This window comes from Halichoeres trimaculatus, unplaced genomic scaffold (assembly GCF_033239565.1).
Source record: "Halichoeres trimaculatus isolate MK-OKI-2021-1 unplaced genomic scaffold, fHalTri1.1 fHalTri1_scaffold_23, whole genome shotgun sequence".
In the NCBI taxonomy this organism is placed as follows: domain Eukaryota; kingdom Metazoa; phylum Chordata; class Actinopteri; order Labriformes; family Labridae; genus Halichoeres; species Halichoeres trimaculatus.
This window is the reverse complement of record NW_027437201.1, coordinates 17687320-17711292: the sequence shown is the minus strand read 5'-3', so window position 1 is coordinate 17711292 and position 23973 is coordinate 17687320. Positions and strand designations below refer to the sequence as shown.

Sequence of the window (23973 nt, the reverse complement as noted above, 5' to 3'; positions counted from 1 at the left end):
CTTATAACATACTTGATGATTTCTCCTGTGAGGAGTTTGGTTCATCCCCTGATGTTTCAGCAACATGACTCTGCTGATTAAAATCAAACACCTCACCAGAAGCTTTCCTTTTCCAACACTTCAGGTCATGACTCCTCAGAAGTCCAACATGCTGAACACTCAAAGTTAAATTTAAACGGCCATCAGAGACCTGCTTGATTCCTGTGTTTCTAGTTTCCATTGAGAGCAGCAGGAGGAGGCCAAGGGGGACTTGTGGTGTTTAGTGCAGCTTAATGATAACAACAGGCAGGGTGGGGAGGAGGATAGACTGATTATAGATGATTTAGTGATACAGTGAGCAGATCCTGACAATTTAGCCTTAGCTATGGAGGGGATCTGAGAAGCTATGCTAGGTTTTAACACCAAAACATTACGAGGTCCCTGAGGCACTAGGGGCTGTTTTTTGACAGTAGGCCTAAATGGAAACAGTTGATAAAATTAAATGATAATATCTACGTCTATGTCCTGGGTCTACCCTGGGTCTCCTCCCAGCTGGACATGCCCGAAACACCTTCCTAGGAAGGCTTCCATGAGGCATCCTCACCAGATGCTCGAACCACCTCATTTGACCCTCCTGATTTGGAGGAGCAACGGCTCTACTCCGAGCCTCTCCCGGATGTCTGAGTGAGGGTTAATCTGCTCTGATATTGCCAAATGCAAGGAACCATTATTACAAAGAACATTTAAGGTAACATTGAGAGCCGGGTTGCTGTATCATTGGCCAACTGCAAGGCTTTGGAAGGGATCACAGTTGCTGGTGGATGTATACAAAGTGTGAACAACATGGTATTTCTATCAGAAAACAAGACGTCAGGATCCTCCTCTCCCTTTTGGACCCCAGTGGTTCCCAAGTTCACCAGACCAGACGTCTAAGAAGGAGCTGTAGCCCCTCAATTGCCTCTACCTAAAGCCCCCTTTCCATCAAGCGGATCAGTTTGGTTTGTCTTGGTATGGCATGCATTTTGTGGCTTTTCCTTTGACAAAAACTAAGACAGGTCCCCAAATGACCGACTCGTACCGTCCCACTTTTTGAAACCCATCAATTGGGGTGCCATAAAAACAGATTTCGACCCAAAAGATGGAGCTATAAATTGATGGGTCAAATCGTCACTCCCTGTGCCACAGGGGTAGTGTTTAAATGTTTCAATCTCCAGTCGACTCCATACAAAAAAACGTTCTCTTTGTTTAGAAGATGGCATTACAAAAACTGCTGTCCAAATGAAACTTTGTCATTGTTTTTTTCTTTGTTGGATTAATCAGCGGGTTACGCTGTGTTGCACTGCTATGCCATCACATTATTAAGGAGCTAACGTGGCAATCAGCATCCAGCTTACTATTACTATTAGGGATGGGTACCTTTCACATTTGAAACGATATGGTGCTGATGCCAGGTACCTGGCAATCAATACCGGTACTCAACGATACCAATTTTCTGTACTTCTGTGTAGAGATCGACCGATATGGGTTTTTTGGGGGCCGATGCCGATGCCGATGCTTTCCAAATTTGGGCAGCCGATGCCGATGTGCATAGCCGATTTTTCCAATTTGATATTCAGGCCAATTGTTAAATAAATATATATTTATCACATTTTTGTGAAACGCAGCAATTTCTGAGCAACTAAAAGAAATCTATTACAACAAGTCATGTCCAGTCCTCTGAACATTTATTCAGCTTTTAAAACAATGAAATATTTTGTCTGAGTAAACACACAATGTAACAAGCAGTAGTAAACATTCACACTCTTCTTAAAATGTCAAAAAATAAATTTAAACTTATTAATATAATTTGAACAAAAGTATGTAATGTATCCAAGTGGTTCCACAAGTTTGAGGTGCTCATCTTTTTTGTGCCTGATCAAAAATTGCGTCATTTTATACAACGGATCAAAAATCTGCTTTTTAAAAGAAAATACGGCCTATGGCCGATAGAGACAAATGTCCAAATATCGGCCCGATATATCGGCCGGCTGATATATCGGTCTACCTCTACTTCTGTGTGTTAATGTGGTAAAAAATATCAATTTGTTTAATAATAAAATACATATATTTTTTCAATTTAACATATTAATTATTTAATATATAAACTTGCAATGCTGTGTTCATGTCCAGCAGAGAAAATTGCCAACTCCTCCACTCCTTCAAAGTCACAAGGATGCATTTAGGTACCTAAACAAGGTACCTTTTGAAATTACATGAATCAGTACCCGGTACTTTTGTCAGAATTCGGTCAGTACCTATAAAAGTACCTAACTCGGTACCCATCCCTAATTACTATCCTTGCCTACCAAAAAGGGCACCAGCAAACCACCAAACAGGATCAGGTTTTACTGATCAGATCCGTACCAAACTGTAATGACCCATCCCAGACCACTTGGTGGAAACAGGGCTTTAGACCTTAGAGAAGTTGTGCTGGATTGGCTTTCTAAATGTCCAGGAATAATAGTAATAAATGTATTGATTTGTACTTTATGAGCACATTTTACTTATTTCGTGGCCACAACTTCACTTTTTTTGACCATGTTTTGTCTAGGGCTTTAAAAAATACAAATACGTTGGCTCGTAGATTGCTTTCATCGGACAGGACAGCTAAAGAGGGTCAGAAAATGTGGGAAGTAAGGTAGGACATTCAGTTAATGTTGGCATAGGAAGTGCTTTCAAAACCAGTCCTCTCCATCACATCTACAGACAGGGCTGCAGTAGCAGAGCTGTGTGTGATTTCACCAAAACAATGACTACATCATAATAAACTGGCGTCTGATACACATTCACATCAAAACACTATGAACAGTTATAAAACCTTCCATGACAGGTCTGGTAAAAGCCACAGACCCTCATACAAAGCTGTTGAGTAGCCATTCACTCTGTCATCGAGTCACTATTCATACAATAAACACTCACACCACCATGAGGGAAGAGTCACGTTGACCTGACTGCAGGCTCTCATTTCCATCGTCCCAGATCTGTTTGTGGGTACATAAGAAAGCCCGTCAGTGTTATCACAATATGTCAGAGCTGTGAGCCTTTCTGAAACACAGAGGAGGCTGACGCTCAATAGATTTCCATGATTGAAACCTGAGTTTCAGCCTTTTGCTCGAGACAATGCGGAGAGTTTGGTTGCAGAACAGTTTTCGAGTCAGAGAGGCCGAGTTAAGCTCTCTAAGGAGTTTCAGCCTGGGAATAAGGGATCTTAAGTCTTTGAGACAGAGAGCCACAAAGGAAGGAGAGTGTTCAACAATTAGTTATGTGTTGTTGTGAATGAAGGGGTGTAAGATGCAGCTGTAAAACAGGAGATTAAGTTCCTGCAGAAGCGAATATCCCGTTATATAAAAGTGAAGAAACAAAGCTTAGATGCAGTGATTGCTGATCATATTTAACCTTTTCTATCTGGATCCAGAAGCTCCTACCTAAATCAGGGTCAGTCAAAGGTAGCAATTTCATCCAATCATCTCTTTTTCCGCCAAGGAGGATCTGTTTTCGCTTGCATTTATCAGTCGGTCAGCAGTAATACAGAAAACTGGCACCATTCGTATGAAGCTTGGTGGAAGGGTGTAGCACTGGCCGAGGAAGGAGCCATTAAATTGTGGACAAGATCCTGATCTGACTCACAAACAAGCAGTAATAGCGGATTTGACGATTATATCCAGACATGGTGGTTGCACTTGCAGATTTGTGCATCATGGACTGTCTGAGCTGTCTGGATGCCCTTCTGCTTCTTTGAGAAGTTCAAGTGCTGAGGTCTGTTTGAGCGATGAGATCTCAGTGAAATATACATGATAATAAAGCGGGTAGCCAAGCTGCAGTGGATGGATATTGTCTTATTGAGCCTTTTGTGAGTTAAACATTCAGGGATTTGATTCAGACTCATACATATTCATATTTTCCAGCTCTCAGAGACAGAAACTCAGTCACCTGTCTGTGTGACGCCATGTGATGCTGCAGGGAGGTGTTAATCTTTAGTTTTTGCTGTGACAAGTGGGCTGGTTCATTCCTGCAGGTGACCACTGTGCTACTGTACAACCCTGAGAGCTTTCACACACACAGGTACGCACACTCCTGCAACCGGCTCCGCTTTATTTTATCTTAAAGGTAGGAATCACTCTGAGAAATCTGTTTCAGTCTTGATTTCAGGGATATATGTTTAAAGAGGGAGTATTTGTGTGTTTTTATATTGTATGTATTATGTAAGACACTTTGCTCAAATCTTGAGTAAATTTTAACCTCAATTTTCCTGAAAGGCTAAAACATTGGCTGATGTTTAACTCCCTTATCTCTAAAACAAACTCTAACTGTACGTCTTTAAACAGAAAAAAAATCTTGATCAAATTAAAATCCTTGTTTGGAAGTGTTGCAGGGAAAAAAGCTGCAGCAGTGTGTGTGTGTATGTGTGTGTGTGAAGTTTGTGGTCAGCAGAACAATCAGTAATCTGAGCCACAGCATTAAGAGCAGTAACACAATGCCTGAATGCTTCAAAAACAAGATGTGGTCAAGGTGATAAGAAAAGTTTGAGATCTTATTTCACAATGAGAATGGGACAATTACAGTCGTTGAAAAGAAACAAAGATGTGTTCGTATCCCAGGCATTAAAAAAAGATTAGGGAGCAGGGAGATTGTGGGGCTTTGTGTGTTGCAGGGTTTGCAAGATTCATGCAGATGGACCCATAAAAAATAATGTCTGATTGTTTGTGGAAGATTTCGATCTTTTTTAATTCTATGGGGACTGTTGTATGAAGGGAAACACGACATGAATGAGTGAGGCAGGGTCACTGCTGTCACAACAGGTCCGACTGTTTCATAAATACCAGACTATTGATCTTTGAAACAGTGAAACATGCAGGACTGGTAGGTTGGTCTTCAAGAGCGTCTAAACCAGTGTTTCTCAAAGTGGGGTCCCAGGGCCCCCAGGGGTCTGCGAACCAAAGCTTGGGGGGTAATTGATTGTAAAAGTGTGCTTTATCACTGAGAAAGCATTTCAACAAACTGGGATCTCTTGCACAGGTAAAATCAGTTATTTTTTCCAATACTCTAACCCAGGGGTCGGCAACCTGCTGCTCTGGAGCCTCATGTGGCTCCATGTAGATTTGAAAAAAAAATTAATGAAATAAAGAATTTTTATTTATGATTTTATTATTAAGAAATTATTTTTCTCATTGTTTATTTTTTAATTTTTTTGAATTTTTTTGTATAAATTTTTCGTATACTTTTTGCAAATTGAGGGATAAAAATTCAATTTTTTTTAAGATTTTGCAAATTTTTAGATGTCATTTTTTTTCTAATTTCTGCATTTTTCTCCCAATTTTTTTGGAATAATTTAAAATGGAGCAAGTTTGTAAAAAGACAGGTTTTTTTTTTTTTTGCAAATTTTATATACTTTCAAAACAGTTTTAAAATTTAAAATATTTTGCATTTTCAGCCATATTTTTGTATTTATTTTTTTTTAAATCACAAACTTACTGAAATATCTTTTTATTTATTATTTTTTGAACTTTATGATACTACATAGTTTTCAAAATTTTTAAAATTTGCAAATTTATTGAAAATAAAAAACTGAGACATAACATGTACAATTTTATAAACACAAAATCTTCTCGTTCAGCTAATTATTCTCTAGATTTTTAATATGTTTCAAATCTATACACTTTTTGTCTTTATTGTGAAGATAAAGTAGATTTTGTGGCTCCTGAATAACTTTTATCCAGGTGAGCTAAGGAACAATGGCTCCTACGAAGGTAAAGGTTGCAGACCCCTGCTCTAACCTAATTAAGTTTTTTGCAATAAGTTCAATTCTTATTTGATCGTGACGCGTCTATCACATTGTGTGCAACAAGTTAAAAAAAAAAGAAAGAAAAAACTTTACTGCACCAGTGTGAAAAGACTTTTTGAAGGACAAGGGTGAAAAAGAAGGGGAAAAAAGGGCACACACATCATGTGTTTTTTTGTCACCCAGGAGAGTGGTTTATCATACTTCAGCCATCCAAAACAGCAGTTGAGTGAGTTTTGCCAACCAGGGGGGAACTTTGGCACACATTTTTACCCCCCCGATGGCACTGAGGCCTGGACCACACAAATATGGATATATTCCTAAATGCACATTTTTCTGTCCAAATGGGCCTCTCAGCCACACGAACACGGCGACTTCACACACATAAACTGAGATTTTTTAAAATGGATAAAAAAGTGAAGGAATAAGAAAATGTCCAGTTGAGTGGATCCATGAAGCGGTGTCAAACGGTTGACGTGATGATGTCAAGTGCCTAGCAACAAATCACTGTAGCAACAGTTGCCACCAACAAGAATGATGGCCGACATTTACCATGCTATTTCTGTGTTCTTTGCACTTTTTGCCCACATTACAGCTCTACAGATGAATGTTTTGTTTTTGGATTTGTATTTTCGCCATCTCCTTGCTCCGTTGACTGCTTCTTCTTCCTGTTCTTGACTGCGCATGCTCATAACGTTCTTCTTCTATGGTTTTGACATTTAGCTAACCTGCCACTTATTGGCCAGGCATGGCATTGCAAGCTTTAGAGGCCATTGTTTTCAGTTTTGCCTCTTTATATGGAAAGAGATATTTCTGTGATGTGGACAGTGTTTTTTTTTTTAAACATGGAAAAAGATATCCAAGCAAAAAAAATATCCACAGAGGTGTCGTATATGTTTTTAAGCACGTTTTTGGGCCACCAAGGGGGTTGACCACCCTGCCTGCCCCTCCTCTGTGCACGGCACTGCCTTTGAGTCAACATGTTCTCAAAATTTACAAAATGTAGTCTTATTTTATTGTTGCAAATCACATCATGACACTCACTTTCAGACAGTGACTTGTTTCAGCTGAGTGTGAAGTCAAAGAAAAGGCCTGTGTGGACAGAAAGAGGAGAGAAGATGCTGAATAGTAGAGATCTGAGTGGAGGACTTTAACTGCTGCACCTGGTTTCCTTTTTAAAAAACAACATTAAGATTTTCTGATCAAGCAGAACCAAACACGTGTTCAGGTCCAGGTGGCACTTTGAAGCTGGGTAAACATTAACCTTCGGGAATCGAGAATAAAAGTCTGGCCTTGAAACTGCAGGTTAACAAACACCCGGTGCAGACTTCTCTTCAGGTTTCCCACTTCTTTAAGAAAGGGCCAAATCATCTCTCTGCTGCTGCAAAGGGCTCGGTTTGACAAGAGAAATACTTTGCAGTGTTGAGGTTTTTGAAAGTCATCAAAGGTGGGAGAAAGCTGCAGGGCAGATTTAAGACTAGCCACCCATGTACACAGTTCTGTTCCAGTGAACCACAGATGGGTGGCACAATGTCATTTGCAGTAAGTGAGCATGTAATGGAGTTGTACGGCCCCCAGGCAGCAGAGGAAACAAGCCAATTGCCTAAGTTGTTTCCAGAGTTCATCCTATTGTCAGCAGCGGGTGACGAACCTCAGGAAGACAAAAGATGCTCTGAGGAAGATGAAAAACGACGAAAAAACCTCAAAACTAGAAAGCATCCGATCCTCGTTCAAACAGAGTGCAGTGGAAACCTTGTGCCAAAGGTCAGGGTGTGTTTTGGTTGCAGGGGGTTGTTCTCTGTGATGCCTTGTTTTGTACACAGAGCAGTTTGTTTCAGGTCATAAGCTCTGCAAAGGCGCGGAGTGAGTGTGGAGAAAACAGCTCAACCTAGTGGGTCAACACATCACAGAGGGACAGAGAGCTGCTCGGAGGATGAAACCACATCATAGAGTCGACATGCATTTGATTTAACCCACAATGCTTCGGTCATTTTGCACTTTGCATGCACCCTGCTGCTGGTCACTTCCTTTAAACCATAAAAAGCCATATGTGACGGTAGGATAGAGCAAATCAAGCAGAGAAAAGTGATGTTAATGGTGGAAAAATCCTTTGAATCATTAAAAAAAGTATTCAGAGCTGATCAAAAAGTCTCTTTATGATCCGGACATCCCAGATGCTCTTCTTGTAAAAATCTCTCCAAGAAGAGTTTAATCATATTAATGGATGGAGTGTAGTCGTGGATTACTTTTGTCTTTGGGGGTTGTATTTATTGAAACAGATGGGGTTATGTAACTCTTCTGCCTTTTAAGTTAATCAAAGACTTGATTCATTTTTACCGCTCACAGTTAGAGCTGCTAAGACCACTTGATCTGCAGAATGAGCAGATATTTTATAGAGTTTAGTGAGTTTGTCCAGGCACAACAGAGCAGGGTGATAAAATGACAGATCTTAGCACTTATTAGCAGTCTGAGGAGAGCAGCTCTGCTTATTCTGGTCCAGGTTATCGTTTGGTCTTCGATTGAGCAGAGCCGTGCATCTCTAGAGCATCCTCGTGACCCTCAGAGTGTTTTATCTGAGATGATAAGGTGTGTACGCTGTAGTCACTCCCCTCCTTTAGTTTTCCATGAGGATGCTGCCCTCCTCTCCTCCTCTCCTCCTCTCCTCCTCTCCACCAGGGCATTCAGGGATCATGGGAAGCTAGCGGGTTGCTGTCTCTATGAGCTCATGGAGTGATCTCCACAGTCTGGCAGAGTGGACGCCGGCTGTAGCCAGGAGAAAGTGGAGTCTGTGAGAGGAGCCCAGTTCACTCAGTCAGATAGCGGTGATTCAAACCCCATTTGTTTTGGGCGTAGAGGATGCTCTCAGTGGTTTGGCTGTGATTGATCCTTCCTCTGCCCGTGATCGCACCGTGACACTATTCCAGTTTCCACATTCATTTTTCCCCTGCTGACTTAGACCAGTTTAGAGCCGGGGTGCTTCCTCTGTTGGCTCTCTGACAGGTCTTTGACCACCGAGCTGAAGAGAAAGGTCTGGAAGAAAAAACCTTTGAATGGAAACATCTCTTTATTACAGTACTCGCACGTGCACCAAAGTCCTGAAAGTCAGCAAAACTTCCAGTGAGCTGCACGTATACAGAGACACTTTTCACCCTGACAATACCCAAACTTTTTTCTTACGGGTAAAGTTTTAGGAAGTAAGGGTGAAACTGCACAAACAGAGGAGGTAAAAGTCAGGAAAATTATTGCAAATGAGTGGCAGGTGTTACATGTGCATGGACTAAATTATTCCAAATGCAGCCAGTGTTTCATTAATTTTTCACCAAGATCTTCCATTGATGATGGTAGAGTCAAAGCCTTCTCCAGCACATCCCAAAGACTCTCAATGGGGTTAAGGTCTGGACTCAGTGGGGGACAATCCATGTGTGAAAATGACATCTCATGCTCCCTGAACCTCACTTTCACAATTTGAATCCTGGCATTTTCATCTTGGAATATGGCCGTGCCATCAGGGTAGAAAAACTCCATCGATGGGCTAACCTGGTCATTCAGTATATTCAGGAAGTCAGCTGACCTTATTCTTTGAGCACAGACTGTTGCTGAACCTAGACCTGACCAACTGCAGCAACCCCAGATCATAGCACTGCCCCCACAGGCTTGGACAGTAGGCACTAGGCATGATGGGTGATCACTTCATCTGCCTCTCTTCTTACCCTGATGGCCCATCACTCTGGAACAGGGTCAATCTGGCCTCATCAGACCACATGACCTTCTTCCATTTCAACAGTCTCCAATCTTTATGCTCCCTAGCAAATTATAGCCTTTTTCCAGTTAGCCTCACTGATTGCTGACTGAGAGCAGTCAAGACTCTGCCATCATCAATGCAAGATCTTGGTGAAAAATTAATGCAACACTGGATGGAGATAAATCTTGTGACTTTGCAGTAGCTTATTAAAACAATGCCATCGCAAATGTGTGCCATAATCAAAGCCAAAGTTTGTCCAACACAATGCCAGAAGAAAATTGTTGGAAAAAACAAAACAAAAATAGCAACAAAACTACTTTGCCACTGAATTAGGGTGATCCACACCGTGCTGCTCAAGCACAATTTACCCCCTGCAGCACCGTTTCCCTACTGGCCAGTACAGCCTGTGGTCACACTACTACCAACAAGAACCAGACTTAAGCCAAAGCATGGCCCGCCCATGTCAGTATAAAGCATCTGTTTACAAGTAGCTCAGTCTTGCCAAAGAACCTGGCTATGCTACGTCCCTTTGGTCCAACACAGCCCTCATGCCTCAGAATTCACCAGATGCATCTGCAGTCCAGCTCCGCTCTGTTGGATGTGGACTGCTTTTGTCAACTCACACCAGCTGATGGTCAGTCCAGCAAGCTGCATGACTGACAGACAGCCGGAGTCAAGACACCAAGGAGTTCCCAGGCCTCCCACTCCACTGATCAGCCTCTCCTCATTCATGTTTGGCTGGAAAACCTCAAATCTGTTGACTCCTGGTCTGGCTTCTCTCATCATGCCAGTTTGTTGCTGTAGTCAAGCTAAATACCATCTGGTTTTGACTTGGTTTGTTTTATTTTGGAGGTCACTGGGTGTTTAGGTAGTTTTCATACACTACTTCCTGTCTAGCTTGACGGTGAATTGATGCATCACAGGATCCCACTTGGCAAAAATAGGATGGCTGTGTTTTGGCTGTGATCTGCTGGACCAGACATGAGCCCATTGCAACTAAGCGGATCCAGTGTAAATTGACAGATTGACTTGAATGGAAACCTATCTGATCTGTTGCCGTGACAAAGTGGAGACAAACTGGAAGTGTACCGTGCTGAAGCAGAGAAGTGTACTGTGTCCGAGCACGGCACACTGTCCGTAACACCGGATAATACCGGATAAAAAATCAAATTTAGAGTTGAAGGGTGCTTGGGCACCGTACAGATGGCCAGTATGATCTTAGTTAGCGCCGTTAGTTTCTAAACGAGATCTGAAAGTCTTCTGTTGTCAAAGCTTGTGATGCTTTTTCACAGTTTCAACAAAACAGGAAGAAAAAACAAGAAACGAACCAGAATCATGGGTGCTCTCGTGGGTATTTTTGTCCTGTGGTCAGCATACAGCTAATTGTAGTTTCTCTATATGAGATGCTACAGGAGGATTAGTAAGAGCCAACTTTTCATTCTGCTTTTAATCAATTCTTTTAAAAGTATGAAACATGGGAAAGACCACTTTGGGTGGTTGACTGTTTTTGGTAAAGGAGGGACGGGGAGAGTCGTGTGAGAGTACTCACATTCTTGTTGAACTGGTTGCTTCAGTTGTTTCCTTTTCCAGCTGTGGAATCACATGCGAGTGTATGTTATCAATCAGCTGTAGAATTAATACAGCTGAACTGAACTCACTAAACAGCTGTGGTTAATAAATGCCCTTCCCTGCAACTTCATTTGTTTACAAGCTGAGAAAATGTAAAGTATGTATGTAGAGGGTACGACGAGTAATCTGGAGCAGGAGGTAAAAAAAAAAAAAGGACTTTAGGGTCTGTGCAGGAAATGTGGATGTGCTCATGTGGGTCAGAGATCAGACAGACCAGTGACTGTTTGGTCTGATCAGTGTGTCTGCTCCTGTTTTCATGACCTGCATCCCTCTATTGACCACCTGATGTTTGGGTCAGACGATGACAAAAAAAGACGACAAATCTCTGAGTTCACAGTGACAAAGTGTTGCATGTTGAGGGCTCTGTGTGAAATAAATCAGTTCATTGTGCGAGCGGTTGATGATGCATAAAAATGCTAATTTGTCCTCTGTTTCTCCTCTGCAGACTCTCAAAGATGCATAAACAGTACGCCCCAGTAAAACCTGCAGAAGATGGTGTAAAGACAGAGAACGGACCTCAACCCAAAAAGCATCGATATGTACGGAAAGAAGGAACCTGTAATGTCGTCTTCCGCCACGTCCCTGAGGAGTGGCTGCTCTTTGTGACCGACATCTTCACCACGTTGGTGGAGATCAGATGGAGGGTGATGTTCCTCATCTTTGCCTTGTCATACATCCTGTCCTGGCTCTTCTTCGGTATCCAGTACTGGGTCATCGCTCTTGCGAACGGAGACATGCAGAACCACACGAATGAGCCGTGCATGTATGAAGTGCGCAGCTTCACCGCTGCATTCCTCTTCTCACTGGAAACCCAAACCACCATCGGCTACGGCGCAAGAGGGATGTCAGAGAACTGCATGATTGCGATCATCATTGTCACTATCCAGGATGTCATCAGCTGCTTCATCGACACGTTTGTCATTGGGATCGTTGTTGCTAAGATGGCGTCTGCCAGGAAGCGAGCGCAGACGGTGGGCTTTAGTAACAGTGCAGTCATAAATCTCCGTGACAGCTTCTTGTGTCTTTCGTGGAGAGTTGGCGACTTCCGCCGGCACCACCTCGTTGAAGGAACTGCTCTGGCTCAGATTGTGCGCTCGACTGTTCACGCCACAGGGAAGGTGGATGTGACGTATGAAAACCTGCTCATCCAGCAAAAGGACATCATCCTGGCTACGCCGACCACCATCTGCCACAGGATCGAACCTGGCAGTCCACTGTACCAGATGAGCCTGGCAGATCTCCGGAAAGCAGACTTTGAGCTGGTGGTGTCTTTCACCTACACTGACGACTCCACAGGTATGCTTCACCAGACCCGAACCTCGTACACTCCTGCTGAAATCCTCTGGGGTCAGCTGTTCCAGGAGATGATCCGGGTCAGCAGGAGGCACTACAGGGTGGATTACAATTTGTTTAATCACACCGCCAAGATTCCTACGCCGGAGGTGAGTGCTGAGGACTACGAAGTCAAGAAGCAGCTGAGGCCTTCTCCCCGACATTCGCCACGCCACTCGCCTCGCGTTTCTCCCAGGGGTTCTCCCCGTCCTGCTGCAAAGTCCCAGCACCAAAACCATGAAGAAAAGCTTCTGAAACCTCCAATGGTGACTGTGGAAATGGTGGATGACTGCCACCCTGAAGCGACAGTTTCATCTCAAGATGACAGGCAACATCCGAACACTTTGACTCTGCCGAATGATCTCACGGGTTCAGAGGAGTGAATGAGAGGCCAGGATGTAGAAGGGGCAAAGAAACACTGTTAAAGCGAATGTTGAAGACGCTGATGGGTGTTCTTCAATGTGGAAATGTTAAAAGTCATGGAGTCTGTTTTTACACTTTTTTGGGTCAAGTAATGTGTCGGAAAAGCGGTGTTACTTCAAGAATGGGCACCATCATCCATAGCTGTAACTTACATGGACTTATGAAAACTTTTTACCACGACCACAAGATTCCAGGGAGTCGTTGTCTGATAAACAAACTATTCAATACTGTTGCATAATATACAGAAATGGGTAATATGAAGTGTTAGTGATAACAAAGCCCCATTTCCATCAAGTGTATCAGTTTGGTTCGTCTCGGTATGGCACACATTTTGTGGCGTCTCCTTTAACTAAAACTGGGATAGGTCCCCAAATTACCAACCTGTGCCTTCCCACTTTTTAGTACCCGTCCGTTGCAGTGCCAGACATACCGATCCAACCCCAGAAGGTGGCACAGGAAAACACTGCAGTCTGTTGATTGGTTGAAAGAATTGTCACTTTCCTTGCAACAGCAGTGATACAGAAACAAAGCATGACTGCACTTTGTAACAAAGAGCCACATGCCAATCACAAAGAGGACCAATTGTTTGATGTCTTCCATCACTGCTCTTTGTTTACTGTGTTGTGTTTTTCTTTTTTGTTGGATTTATTAGTGGGATACACTGTGTCAAGCTGCTATACCATCACGCTGTTATGCAGATGACACTGTACCCTCACTGTGATGATTCATGCCAGACCACTTGGTGGAAACAGGGCTTCATGAAGGTGATAGGCAGGTAGATTTGAGTCAAACTAATGATAGATGTAGATGAGTGTGTATGGATTTATGTCGATGGGGAGTAGTTGTTATACCTTATGTGGATCAAGGGGTGAGATCGATTGATGGAGTGCTGTCTGAAGGTCAAGAATAAACTCTCAGTCACAGCTGGTAAAGTCTGTGAGATGCTTGGAACATGGTAAATTTTACCTTTGTATCTCTTGAATGTGTGTTTTACTTATCAAAACAGGTGTACAGTTTTTGAACTTCATGTTTCATGACTTTGAGCACAAATAAAGATGAATTTCTAAAAATAAAAGCTTTGGCAACTACAGAAACTGAGCTTGAGAATTTCACTGATCATATTCTTGTGATCAATAAAATTTTAATATTCAGACTGTTTTGCTCCAAAGAGACGTATTTCTACCAAGTGATTTCTACATGTCTGGTTTGGATCTTCACTTCCTCTAACCTGGATCAGTCTGACACGGTTCCTGTTTCCAGTAAGGTCACTTTGAAGCTACATAACCAGACAGACGACAGCAACCAGACGTTCCTCTGAAACGCGCTGCTGTCATTCACACCGCCGAGTAATCTCATTAAAAACACTTATTCTCTTCATCTTATATCCAGAATAGATCAATCTGAGGGTTGTGACACTGTGCACACACAGGGTGAGGCACGAGACCCTGACAGAGTGGATTTACAGTGATGTCTTTGTGTACAAGTCTATTAGAGAGGCATGCTGACTCATCATGGTTGAAGAGGTAGAAAGGTAAAAGCTGCTTTTTTTTTACCCATCAGCCCCTGCAGCAACTTTAATCAGATGCATTGATAGCATCTGAAAGCCACTCATATTTGATCTGGACATCAAAATTCAAAAATTGGTCAAGGTTTAATGAGGTTAGCTTGAAATAAACTTCCATATCATCATCAGAAACTAAAACTTTCTGATCTGAATCTAAAGTTTAATTCAACCTTTCAATAGGGGTGAGACAAAATATTGACACAGGGATATGCTGATGTCCTGAGTTGTGTAATAAAATGACAGATACGCCAGCGTTAAATATTGATTCTGAAGAAATAAAAACTACAGCGCTCACAATGGATTTCCCTGTGAATTTGATTCATAGTGAGACGGCTTCATGACCCCGAATGGTGACACATGAGTGAGAACAACAAGAGGATAACATGGGCGGAAATCAATCAACCCAAGAGGAATTTGACAGCGGCACAATACCAGCAAGATGTTGACAAGAAGATGCGTTAGTCACAAGAAAGAAAGACAGAAAGAAACAAAGAATGAAAGAAAGAAAGAAGTGCTCCAGGCCTTCGTGTAGAGACAAGAGAAAAGATGCTCTCCACTCTGCAGAGTTTTACTCAACTGGGACGTGTGGACTCCAGAGTCCTACGTGACAATCACTGCCCATTTTATCAACAACATGTGCGAAATGCATTCCTGCAAGCTCCGAAGTAGCGTGATGCACCAGACTTACAGCAGTGCTCATATGGCAGAAGTTTTAGTCGAAGGCCACGGAGGAGTGAAGCGGGGTGAAAAACAAGCGGAGTGTAGTTATCGACACTGACACTGCAGCTGTTACAGGTATACAGAGCTACAGGTTCACAGTAAACAGGTTCATGTTTTAAAGTTTGGACTTAAAACATGAAGAGGTTTGACACAAGCTGGATGTGTTTGTCTCAGCACTAACATGTGTGTTCAGTTTGAAACGTGGATCTCACAGCTGATCTGTCAACATGTTCATTACATTTACAGACTCAAATCAGGTACATCTTTAAATCCAAGGAAACCAAACCAAAGTGCAGAGAATTAAAGATTTAACCGTGCATATATTCATCACTGCAGTGAGTCATTTGGTGTTTCCCACCCCTGTCCATAAACAGCTACAGACTTTGGTGAATGTGCATCATTTCTTCATTTTTTAGGCCTTTGCAGATGGGTTAGACATATAAATGTTGTGTTGTTCACTGGAAGAGTTACCTGAAAAGGATCATCCAGGAGGATCACAGTCTGTCTGATCTGAAGCTCTTTTCTCTTGAATTCAGGTGGACTGTAACAACAAACAGGATATCTGTTTTCAGACAACAAGGAAACAACAAGATTAGAAAAGGTCAGACTAAAAATATCATCTGATGACTTCACTACAGTCATTGAACAGACACTTCCTCTGTCACAGAAGGTCTGAGTGTATAGTCTTTACAGTGGTGAGCAAAGACCTTTTGAAGGGCAGGAGTAAAAAGAAAAAAAGGCATATACAGCAGACATTTTGGCTCTTAAGAGCAATTTATCATGTTTTAATCAGCCAAGTGGGTAATTAAGTGTTTCGCCAACCAGAAGAGAACTTTAGCACCTTTATTTTGCTTCAAAAACAGGGCACTTTTGCACACATTTTGCCGCCTAAAGAGGGGACAATAGTGTGCACATTTTGCCCCCCAAAGAGAGCACTTCAGCACACGTTCTGCCTCTGAATTATCAACGCTCTAGTGCACTTATTTTGCCTCCCAAAGAGGGCACTTTAGTATGCATTTTGCTGCCCACAGAAGGGACTATAGTGTGCACATCTTGCCTCCCAAAGAAAGCACTCTAGCACGTTTTGCCTCCCAAATATGGCACCTTAGCGCGCTTATTTTCCCCCACCAAATAAGGCACTTTAGCACACTTTTGCCTCCCAAATATGGTACCTTAGCGTGCTTATTTTGCCCCCCATAATAAGGCACTTAAGCACACTTTTGCCTCCCAAATATGGTACCTTAGCGTGCTTATTTTGCCCCCCCCAAATAAGGCACTTAAGCACACTTTTGCCTCCCAAATATGGCACCTTAGCGTGTTTATTTTGCCTCAGAACATGGCACTTTAGCACACATTTTTCCGCTTAAAGAGGGGACTAAAGTGTGCACATCTTGCCTTCCCAAAAAAGCACTTCAGCACATGTTTTGCCTCCCAAATATGGCACCTTAGCGTGTTTATTTTGCCTCTACAACAGGGCACTTTAGCACGCAGTTTGCCACACAAAGAGGGGACTATAGTGTGCACATTTTGCCTCCCAAACAGAGCACTTGAGCTCACTTTTTATGCCTCCCAAAGAGCTTACTTTACTGTGAGTTTTTTTCTCCAAAAGAAGGCGCTATTCTTTGTCTTTTTTTGCTCAAAGAGAGCACTTTGCGATCTTACACCTTCCAAAGAGGGCACTTTAGCACATGTTTTAGCAACCTAAGACGACAGTTATCCATGTTTTAACTAGCTAAAGGTACAGTTACGTGTATTTTGCCAACCAGGAGGGCACTTAAGCAAACATTTTGGCTCCCAACAGGGCGCTTTAGCCCCTGTTTCACAAAAATTGGGCCACAAGAGGGAGTGACCACCCCCATGCATACCACTGGTTCAAATGAAGAGGACAAGAAGAGACCACAGTTGACCCATTCGACTAGGGACTGCTCATTTTGTAAAACATCACTCCATCTGTTTTCTGCTCAGTCACAGTTCCTCTTCAGTTGTCCAGGATGGAAGTGTGTGACTTTCAGTTTCTAGAAAGTTTTATTTTAAGCTTTGACTCCAATACTTGGGGATAGTGTTGTTAAAAAGTTACATGCATGAAATAAAAAGATAAATAGAGACTTCTGTCTGATGCATGTTTCTCCGCTTTAATTATGACCTCAGAGTCAGCGCCCCTCTTCTCCTTTTCCTCCTCCTCTGTCTGCTCCCTACAAAGCTGTGTGTGTTTGTGTGTTGGTGTGTGTGTGTGGGTGCTTATCAGTGTTTAATTCGAGTCTCCAGCTCTCCACCTTGTGGTCCACACGCAGCACTGGCTGCTGCATGCATCGCTCTCTTTATTGCTGGAAATTGGGCATGGAAAGCAAACACACTCAACGCGCACAGTTCACTGACACAGGTGGTTTGGGCTAAATATATGTGCTGCTATAAATAACCAGACCCAGAAATAAAGCTCGCAGGGGGGGAAACCGGCTCTTCAAAAGTCCATTTTGGAAAACTTGTAGCCGCGTGTTAATGTTTAGGATGAATTAGTAAGCAGGAAGAATGATTTAGTCAACGGCTTTACAACAACACGGCTTCAGCCTGACCTAAAATTATAGGGCAACAGATGCATAGTCTAAACATCCAGAGCAACTTGATAGCTCAGTGGAGAAAGACAGTCATATCATAATACAGGCATGTAGGCCTTTATTGAGTGACTCATTCTTTCCAACAGAACACATTTTCCATACCCACATTAAAAAAAATCAGATCTATAAAAACAGCAGATATCACTAAAAAGAGGCTGGTGAGCACTTTGCTTTTCAAACTTTAAACAGCAGGTGGTCTCAGACACAGCAGTCAGCTGACGTTTGAAATAAATCATATCATTGTTTTGACATTGATCTTTGGAAAAACTCTCCTTTTTGATGCTTGCTTTACAAGTTTGCTCATCATGTTTAAAGCGTTTCTGTTTATTTTGGAAAGTTTGATGGAAATTTTAACTTCTTTTTTGTGCAGGATTGGACCACCTTTAAATTGGATTTATCCTGTGAGTTCATAAAAATCTGTTAAGAATTAGTAATTTTAACCACATGTAGATACATTTATGTTTATTTGTGTTGATTTCTAGAGGATTTGAACTCTTTGACCCCCTCCTCTCTGTCTGAAACTCACCACACATGAAGGTTTAACGTGTCGTCGCTCAATTAGCATCAAATTGCCTCCTCTTATTTCCACGTTGCTCGTGCTCTCACCAGCCCGATTGATCAAACGCTCTGAATTACTCTCAAACACAATAATTGCGCCTGTTTTGTCATTGCGCGCTCCCCTCCCTCTTCATTGGCCGCTCGCGGAGCCGGGGGGGCGGTCCGTGCCGGTGAGTGCTGGTTAAAATGCTTTGGGGAAACTCATCGCGAGGCACATTACAGAGACCGGTCCTCTAGAGATGTGAGGGAAGTTTCACACTTAAGCTTTTCGGCCAAAACAAATAAGAAGCGCGTGGAAAACGGCACGGAGATTTAAGCCTGGATTATATTTCAGCAAGCAGCATCCAACAGGTCCACAAATGAGCAACAGGTAGAAGATTTATCATGAAGTTTGATATCCTTACAGAGAGCTTTGCGCATGTTACAACTGTTGCTTTTGGCAAACTCATTCTAAGTTAAAGCGAGTTTCTTAATCCTTCATGACGCACAGACTTCCTGCTCTTTTACGCACGACATCTGCTGCAACAACTGTCAGAAAACCCGCCAAAAGTTTCACTCTATCCGCTCACATTTGACTCAGATCTCATTCTATGATATTAGGTATTTTTGTGGCGTGAGTTTGGAATGAAGCGTGCGTGTGTGTCTCAGTGTGAAGGGTGTGTGTGTGAATGATTGCATCAGAAGTCTGCTCCCTTTTTCCCCTCGCACCTGTTAACATTTGTCGCTGGCAATTGGTGCATTCTATGCGCAGCTCTGTCCGTCTGACAGCCTCATACTGCTCAGTGATTCTGCACAAACCTGGAAAGTAGTTAGACCCACTGTTCCTCTGAAAACATCTGTGATATCTGTTATTTCTGAATTCGAAAAATGTGGTCCATCTTTTGAATTTCTCATTCAGAAGTAAAGCCAACAGTCTGTAAAAGTTAATGTTCACATCATCTGAGTAAGGGCTTCAGCAGGCATGAGGATCAGCGTTGAATTAATCAGATGCTTCTTGTTTTTAGATCCTGCAGACACAAACATTCATGTGTCTGTGTGAAAAAAAAGCCTTGAAGACAAGTTGCATCAGCCAGCCCGACTCTGGCAGATATGAAACTTCATAATGACTCAGTCACTTGCAGCTGTGGTCATATCGCCTCGTCTGTGCTGAACCTTTTGTAGTTTTCACGTCAAGCTTTCTCTAATCTCAGACTTTAATAGCTTTCAGGAAAGATAAACCAAAGACAGACAGAGAAAGAGAGGAGAGTGCAGCAGCAGCAGGTTGATTTTTCTCTGTTGCCAGGACAGCCGAAAACTAATGAGTGGTGTTTCAGCCGAGCCGGGAGAATCCTCACAGGACAGCTATTATTGCAGCTTGAGAGCAGAAATCCCAGAGGACTCTGTGAGAGTCAACAAGCTGTACATCTTCTCTTCACTAAGACAGAGCCGGCAAAAGAGTCACTGAAAGAAAAACCAAAAGTTGTCCTCCACTTTTATTTCATCTCAAAATGCCAAAGATGAATTTTAATCCATGAAAAACACAAATCAAGACTCCACAAAGCTTTGATTAATGTAACTGCTCTCCTTTTTTTTAATCATGTCGCAGTAAATTATCCAAAAGATGACAAAAAGTCATCTCAGTTTTTAACTTGACCCATCAGGAGCCTGAAACCAGCAGTCCATGGGATCCTGAAGAAACGCTGTAACCCACAATCCGGGAAAGAAACGATCATGTCAGCGCAGGGCAGCCAAGACAAACACATCGACTTAGTAAATGACCAATAACGGGACCTGAGAGCAATTACAGCCCAGCCTCTCTGAGTGAAAGTTGAAATGTTAGATTGGGGTTAAATATCCATGTTTTTCTTCGTCATAACTGGATGAAATATTGTTGGCACAGCCGGGGAAGCTCTGCTGGCTCTGGGTAAAAAGATTTGAAGGGTTTTCTCAGGCTGCATGCATGTCTGACTCAGCTGTGAAGTTATCAGTTCTGACAATTCAAAGCCAAGTGACTTTAACAAGTCACGGCTGAGATGCTGAACTCTGTGTTTACTGTGGTGTAATTGAATAGACTTAAGATGACTGTTCCTAGATTAACCTGGGACTGGTTTGACTAACACATGTTTTCTATCTGTGTTTTCTTGAAGCAGATGAACCCGATGAGGTCCAGTCAGCTGATGAAAGAGGAGTGACCGCTTCATCCTCTTCTCGTTGCTCTCCATCAAGAGGCCAGTGAGGCTGAAGAGGCGTTCCTTCAGCCCGCCTCTTTCTGTCACCATTTCTTCTTTGAGTCGGTCCCCCAAAGCGTTTCAAAACTGTTTCTCCAACGCTTTTTCCAGAAACTCAGACTGTTTTCCAAAGCAGAAGCAGCACAGCCCTCCCAGACTGAGGTGATGGGAAGCGTGCGAGCCAGCCGCTACAGCATTGTGTCATCAGAGGAGGACGGCATGAAGCTTGCCACTATGGCGGTGCCTAACGGCTACGGGAACGGCAAGAGCAAGGTGCACACGAGGCACCAGCCCCAGAGCAGATTCGTAAAGAAAGACGGTCACTGCAACGTGCAGTTCATTAACGTGAGCGAGAAAGGCCAACGATACCTGGCTGACATCTTCACTACCTGCGTCGACATCCGCTGGAGGTGGATGTTCATCATCTTCTGCCTCGCCTTCGTCCTGTCTTGGCTCTTCTTCGGCTGCGTCTTCTGGCTGGTGGCCATCTTCCACGGGGACTTGGAGAATGACACCCATAAGTGCGTCTCTAACGTCAGCAGCTTCACCGCTGCCTTTCTCTTCTCCATCGAGACCCAAACTACCATCGGCTATGGCTACAGGTATGTGACCGACGAGTGCCCCATCGCTGTCTTCATGGTGGTTTTCCAAAGCATCGTGGGATGCATCATTGATGCCTTCATCATTGGCGCAGTCATGGCTAAGATGGCAAAGCCCAAGAAGAGGAATGAAACGTTGGTTTTTAGCCATCACGCCACAGTTGCCATGAGAGACAACAAACTGTGCCTGATGTGGCGTGTGGGCAACTTAAGGAAGAGCCACCTCGTTGAAGCACACGTTCGAGCTCAGCTTCTGAGATCCCGAACGACAGCAGAAGGGGAGTACATCCCCCTCGACCAGATGGACATAGATGTCGGCTTCGACAGCGGAGTCGACCGCATCTTCCTGGTCTCCCCGATCACCATCGTCCACGAGATTAACGAGGACAGCCCCTTCTATGACATGAGCAAACTGGACCTAGAAACCTCTGACTTTGAAATCGTGGTCATCCTGGAGGGCATGGTGGAGGCGACCGCCATGACCACACAGTGTCGCAGCTCCTACGTTGCCAGTGAGATCCTCTGGGGCCATCGCTTTGAGCCCGTCCTCTTCGAGGAGAAGAACTACTACAAAGTGGACTATTCCCGCTTCCATAAGACATACGAGGTGCCCAGCACGCCTCTGTGCAGCGCCAGAGACCTTGCAGAGAAAAAATTCATTCTGTCAAACTCCAACTCCTTCTGCTATGAGAACGAGATGGCACTGGAGAACAAAGACGATACTGACGAGGGGAACGGGGGTAGCGTGGGGCCAGACGGCACCCAGACGGACAACATCTCAGAGAACGAACACAGCCAAGCCACAGTGCCGCTAGAGCCCCGGCCTCTGAGACGAGAGTCCGAAATATGACTGTGGAGACCTCAGACCTCTTGTGAGGGTTTGTCTAAAATCACCTCTCTGCTTCTGAAGGCGCAGCGAGCCGAGCTGAGCCTGGGGTAGAGGACAAGCGGAACGGTACTGCTGTGGAGAGCGGCGAAGCTTAGGACTCTGTAGTCGGTCTGAACTTTGACTACACACAACACGACAAAACATAGCACTGCGATGGACCATGTGCATTTAGCAGGAGGAATTCTCAATTAAGTCCCCATGAATGTTTGCTCAGTGTCAGGGCGACAGAGAGTTGTGAAGACTTGAAAATGGCAGGCATGTCTCAGTTTGTCTGTCCGGCTTGAACAATACGCTTTCTGAAAGGAGTTTTTTTCTTTTAGAGTTAGAAAATGTGCTGCTAGAAAATAGTTGAAGTAAAACTTTGTACTGTTTTTGTGGAACCAAAGCGTACACTAAAGGTTAAGATGTCTGGAACAAAGACGGTACAGTAGAGTATTTGTTCAGGAGCTGGTCTCATTAAAGACATCACAGGAGATACAAGGTTTCCTCTTATTTCACAGCACTGATTTCTTTTCCTTTGCAGTAATCGATGTGAGAGACTGTTCATTGCTGGTTAGACTGATAGAAACATGCCTGCTCGTGTTGAGAGACAGAGCAGGGGAGTATTAACGTCACCAAACTGACAGAAAATCATTTATTTAAACACACCGGGGTTTATGAGAATCTGAATGTTCTTAAAGTGCTGCTATGATGTTGCTTTTTTTTAACGTTTGATAAAAAATGCCAAAGAGTATTATTATCATAGATACTACGCGTTTCACACCTGACTAGATTTGGTACAGAGAAGTAGGACATGTAGGGAGTTTTAATATGGTTTGTTTTTTGGAGAATGTGTGTACAGTTTATCACGTTTTACATCCTTATCTTGAGCCACGTCATCAAGCCTTAATCTGGAAGTTCAATGAAATCAAGCAAAGTGGCAAAAGGCTTTACTGTATGAAGAGCGCAGGGATCATCTGTGCTTCTGGGTGGACTAAATTGACAATGAAGTCTGTGTCTTGATTCATTTTGGAGGATTTTAGCATCAACTTGAATAAAAACTCGATTCTAAAAGCCAAACCTGAAAAATGTTAAATTTCTACCTGAATCAGTGTCTTTGTCACGTCACCCATTTGGGCTCTGAGCAGACACAACTTCATCTCTCCTCTATATCAACACTACTTGACTCTTCATTCTCTGTTTAATGCTTCTGTGTCACCTGAGAATGTAAGACTTGAAAAAAAAAGTTGTAGCCCAAAGCCAAATGTCTGCAGGCGGAGGTGTGTTGCACAGGTGGTTCGCATCAAGACAAATTTTTATCTTTTTAAAAGAATAAAAAAAAGAGAAAAAAAAGTGACAGAAAGCCTCAAGGCTCCACAGATCCAACATGTGTAAATACCTCCCTTTCCTTTTTGCAGTTATTTTGTATCAGTCTTCCAAATGTACTGAAAAACAAAGGAATGTACAGATTTTTGTATTAATATTATTATTATTATTGTACATGTTATTATTATTGCTCCTTTTTCAATAAAATGTCAGTGGACGATCAGAAACATGCTGTGTGATTCGTCAAGAGGGAGTTTTTTGGGGGAAAGAATTACCCTTAAACTTGGTTTATCTTAAACATTAGCCTGTATTAATTCATGAGGTGTAATTCAGTTTTTACTGATCAAAGAACATATGCAGTCGTGGCCAAAAAAAAATGAGAATGGCAACATTTTTGTCTTTCAAAAAGGTCATTATTCATGGGAAGGACTTTGCAGTTAATTGGGTAACACTCTACTTTAGAGGTCTGAAAATTTCGTCACACTTAGGTAATAATTAGACAAAGTTTTTTTTCTTACTTGTCTGAAATTAGCACATAACTTCTTTAAACTCATGTCCAAATTTATTGTCGCAAGTCACAATTGGTAGATTGCTGT

The 23973-nt window shown here is 42.8% G+C and overlaps 2 protein-coding genes across 3 annotated transcripts in view; both read left to right on the top strand.

Moving 5' to 3' along the window:
* The window catches only part of kcnj16a (potassium inwardly rectifying channel subfamily J member 16a), a 30991-nt gene extending 17825 nt beyond the window's left edge, over positions 1 to 13166 (top strand). Inside the window, exon 2 of the mRNA XM_074662826.1 lies at positions 11614 to 13166. Coding sequence (XP_074518927.1) covers positions 11624 to 12883 — 1260 coding nt within the window. The 5' untranslated portion in view covers positions 11614 to 11623 and the 3' untranslated portion in view covers positions 12884 to 13166. The remainder of the gene's footprint in view (positions 1 to 11613) is intronic.
* A 5436-nt stretch (positions 13167 to 18602) lies between these two features.
* kcnj2a (potassium inwardly rectifying channel subfamily J member 2a) lies at positions 18603 to 23580 on the top strand. 2 transcript variants are annotated; one of them, XM_074663460.1, is made up of 2 exons: positions 18603 to 18747; positions 20507 to 23580. In XM_074663460.1, the coding sequence occupies exon 2, from the start codon at positions 20750 to 20752 to the stop codon at positions 22031 to 22033; it is 1284 nt and encodes a 427-aa protein (XP_074519561.1). In that variant the 5' UTR covers positions 18603 to 18747; positions 20507 to 20749; the 3' UTR covers positions 22034 to 23580. The 2 variants fall into 2 exon arrangements, with proteins under 2 accessions (XP_074519561.1, XP_074519560.1); XM_074663459.1 differs by having other exon boundaries at positions 20504 to 23580.
* Positions 23581 to 23973: the final 393 nt, after the last annotated feature.

What these genes read in the sequence shown, in the direction of transcription:
- kcnj2a (XM_074663460.1), top strand. Translation starts at nt 20,750, where the DNA reads ATGGGAAGCGTGCGAGCCAGCCGCTACAGCATTGTGTCATCAGAGGAG.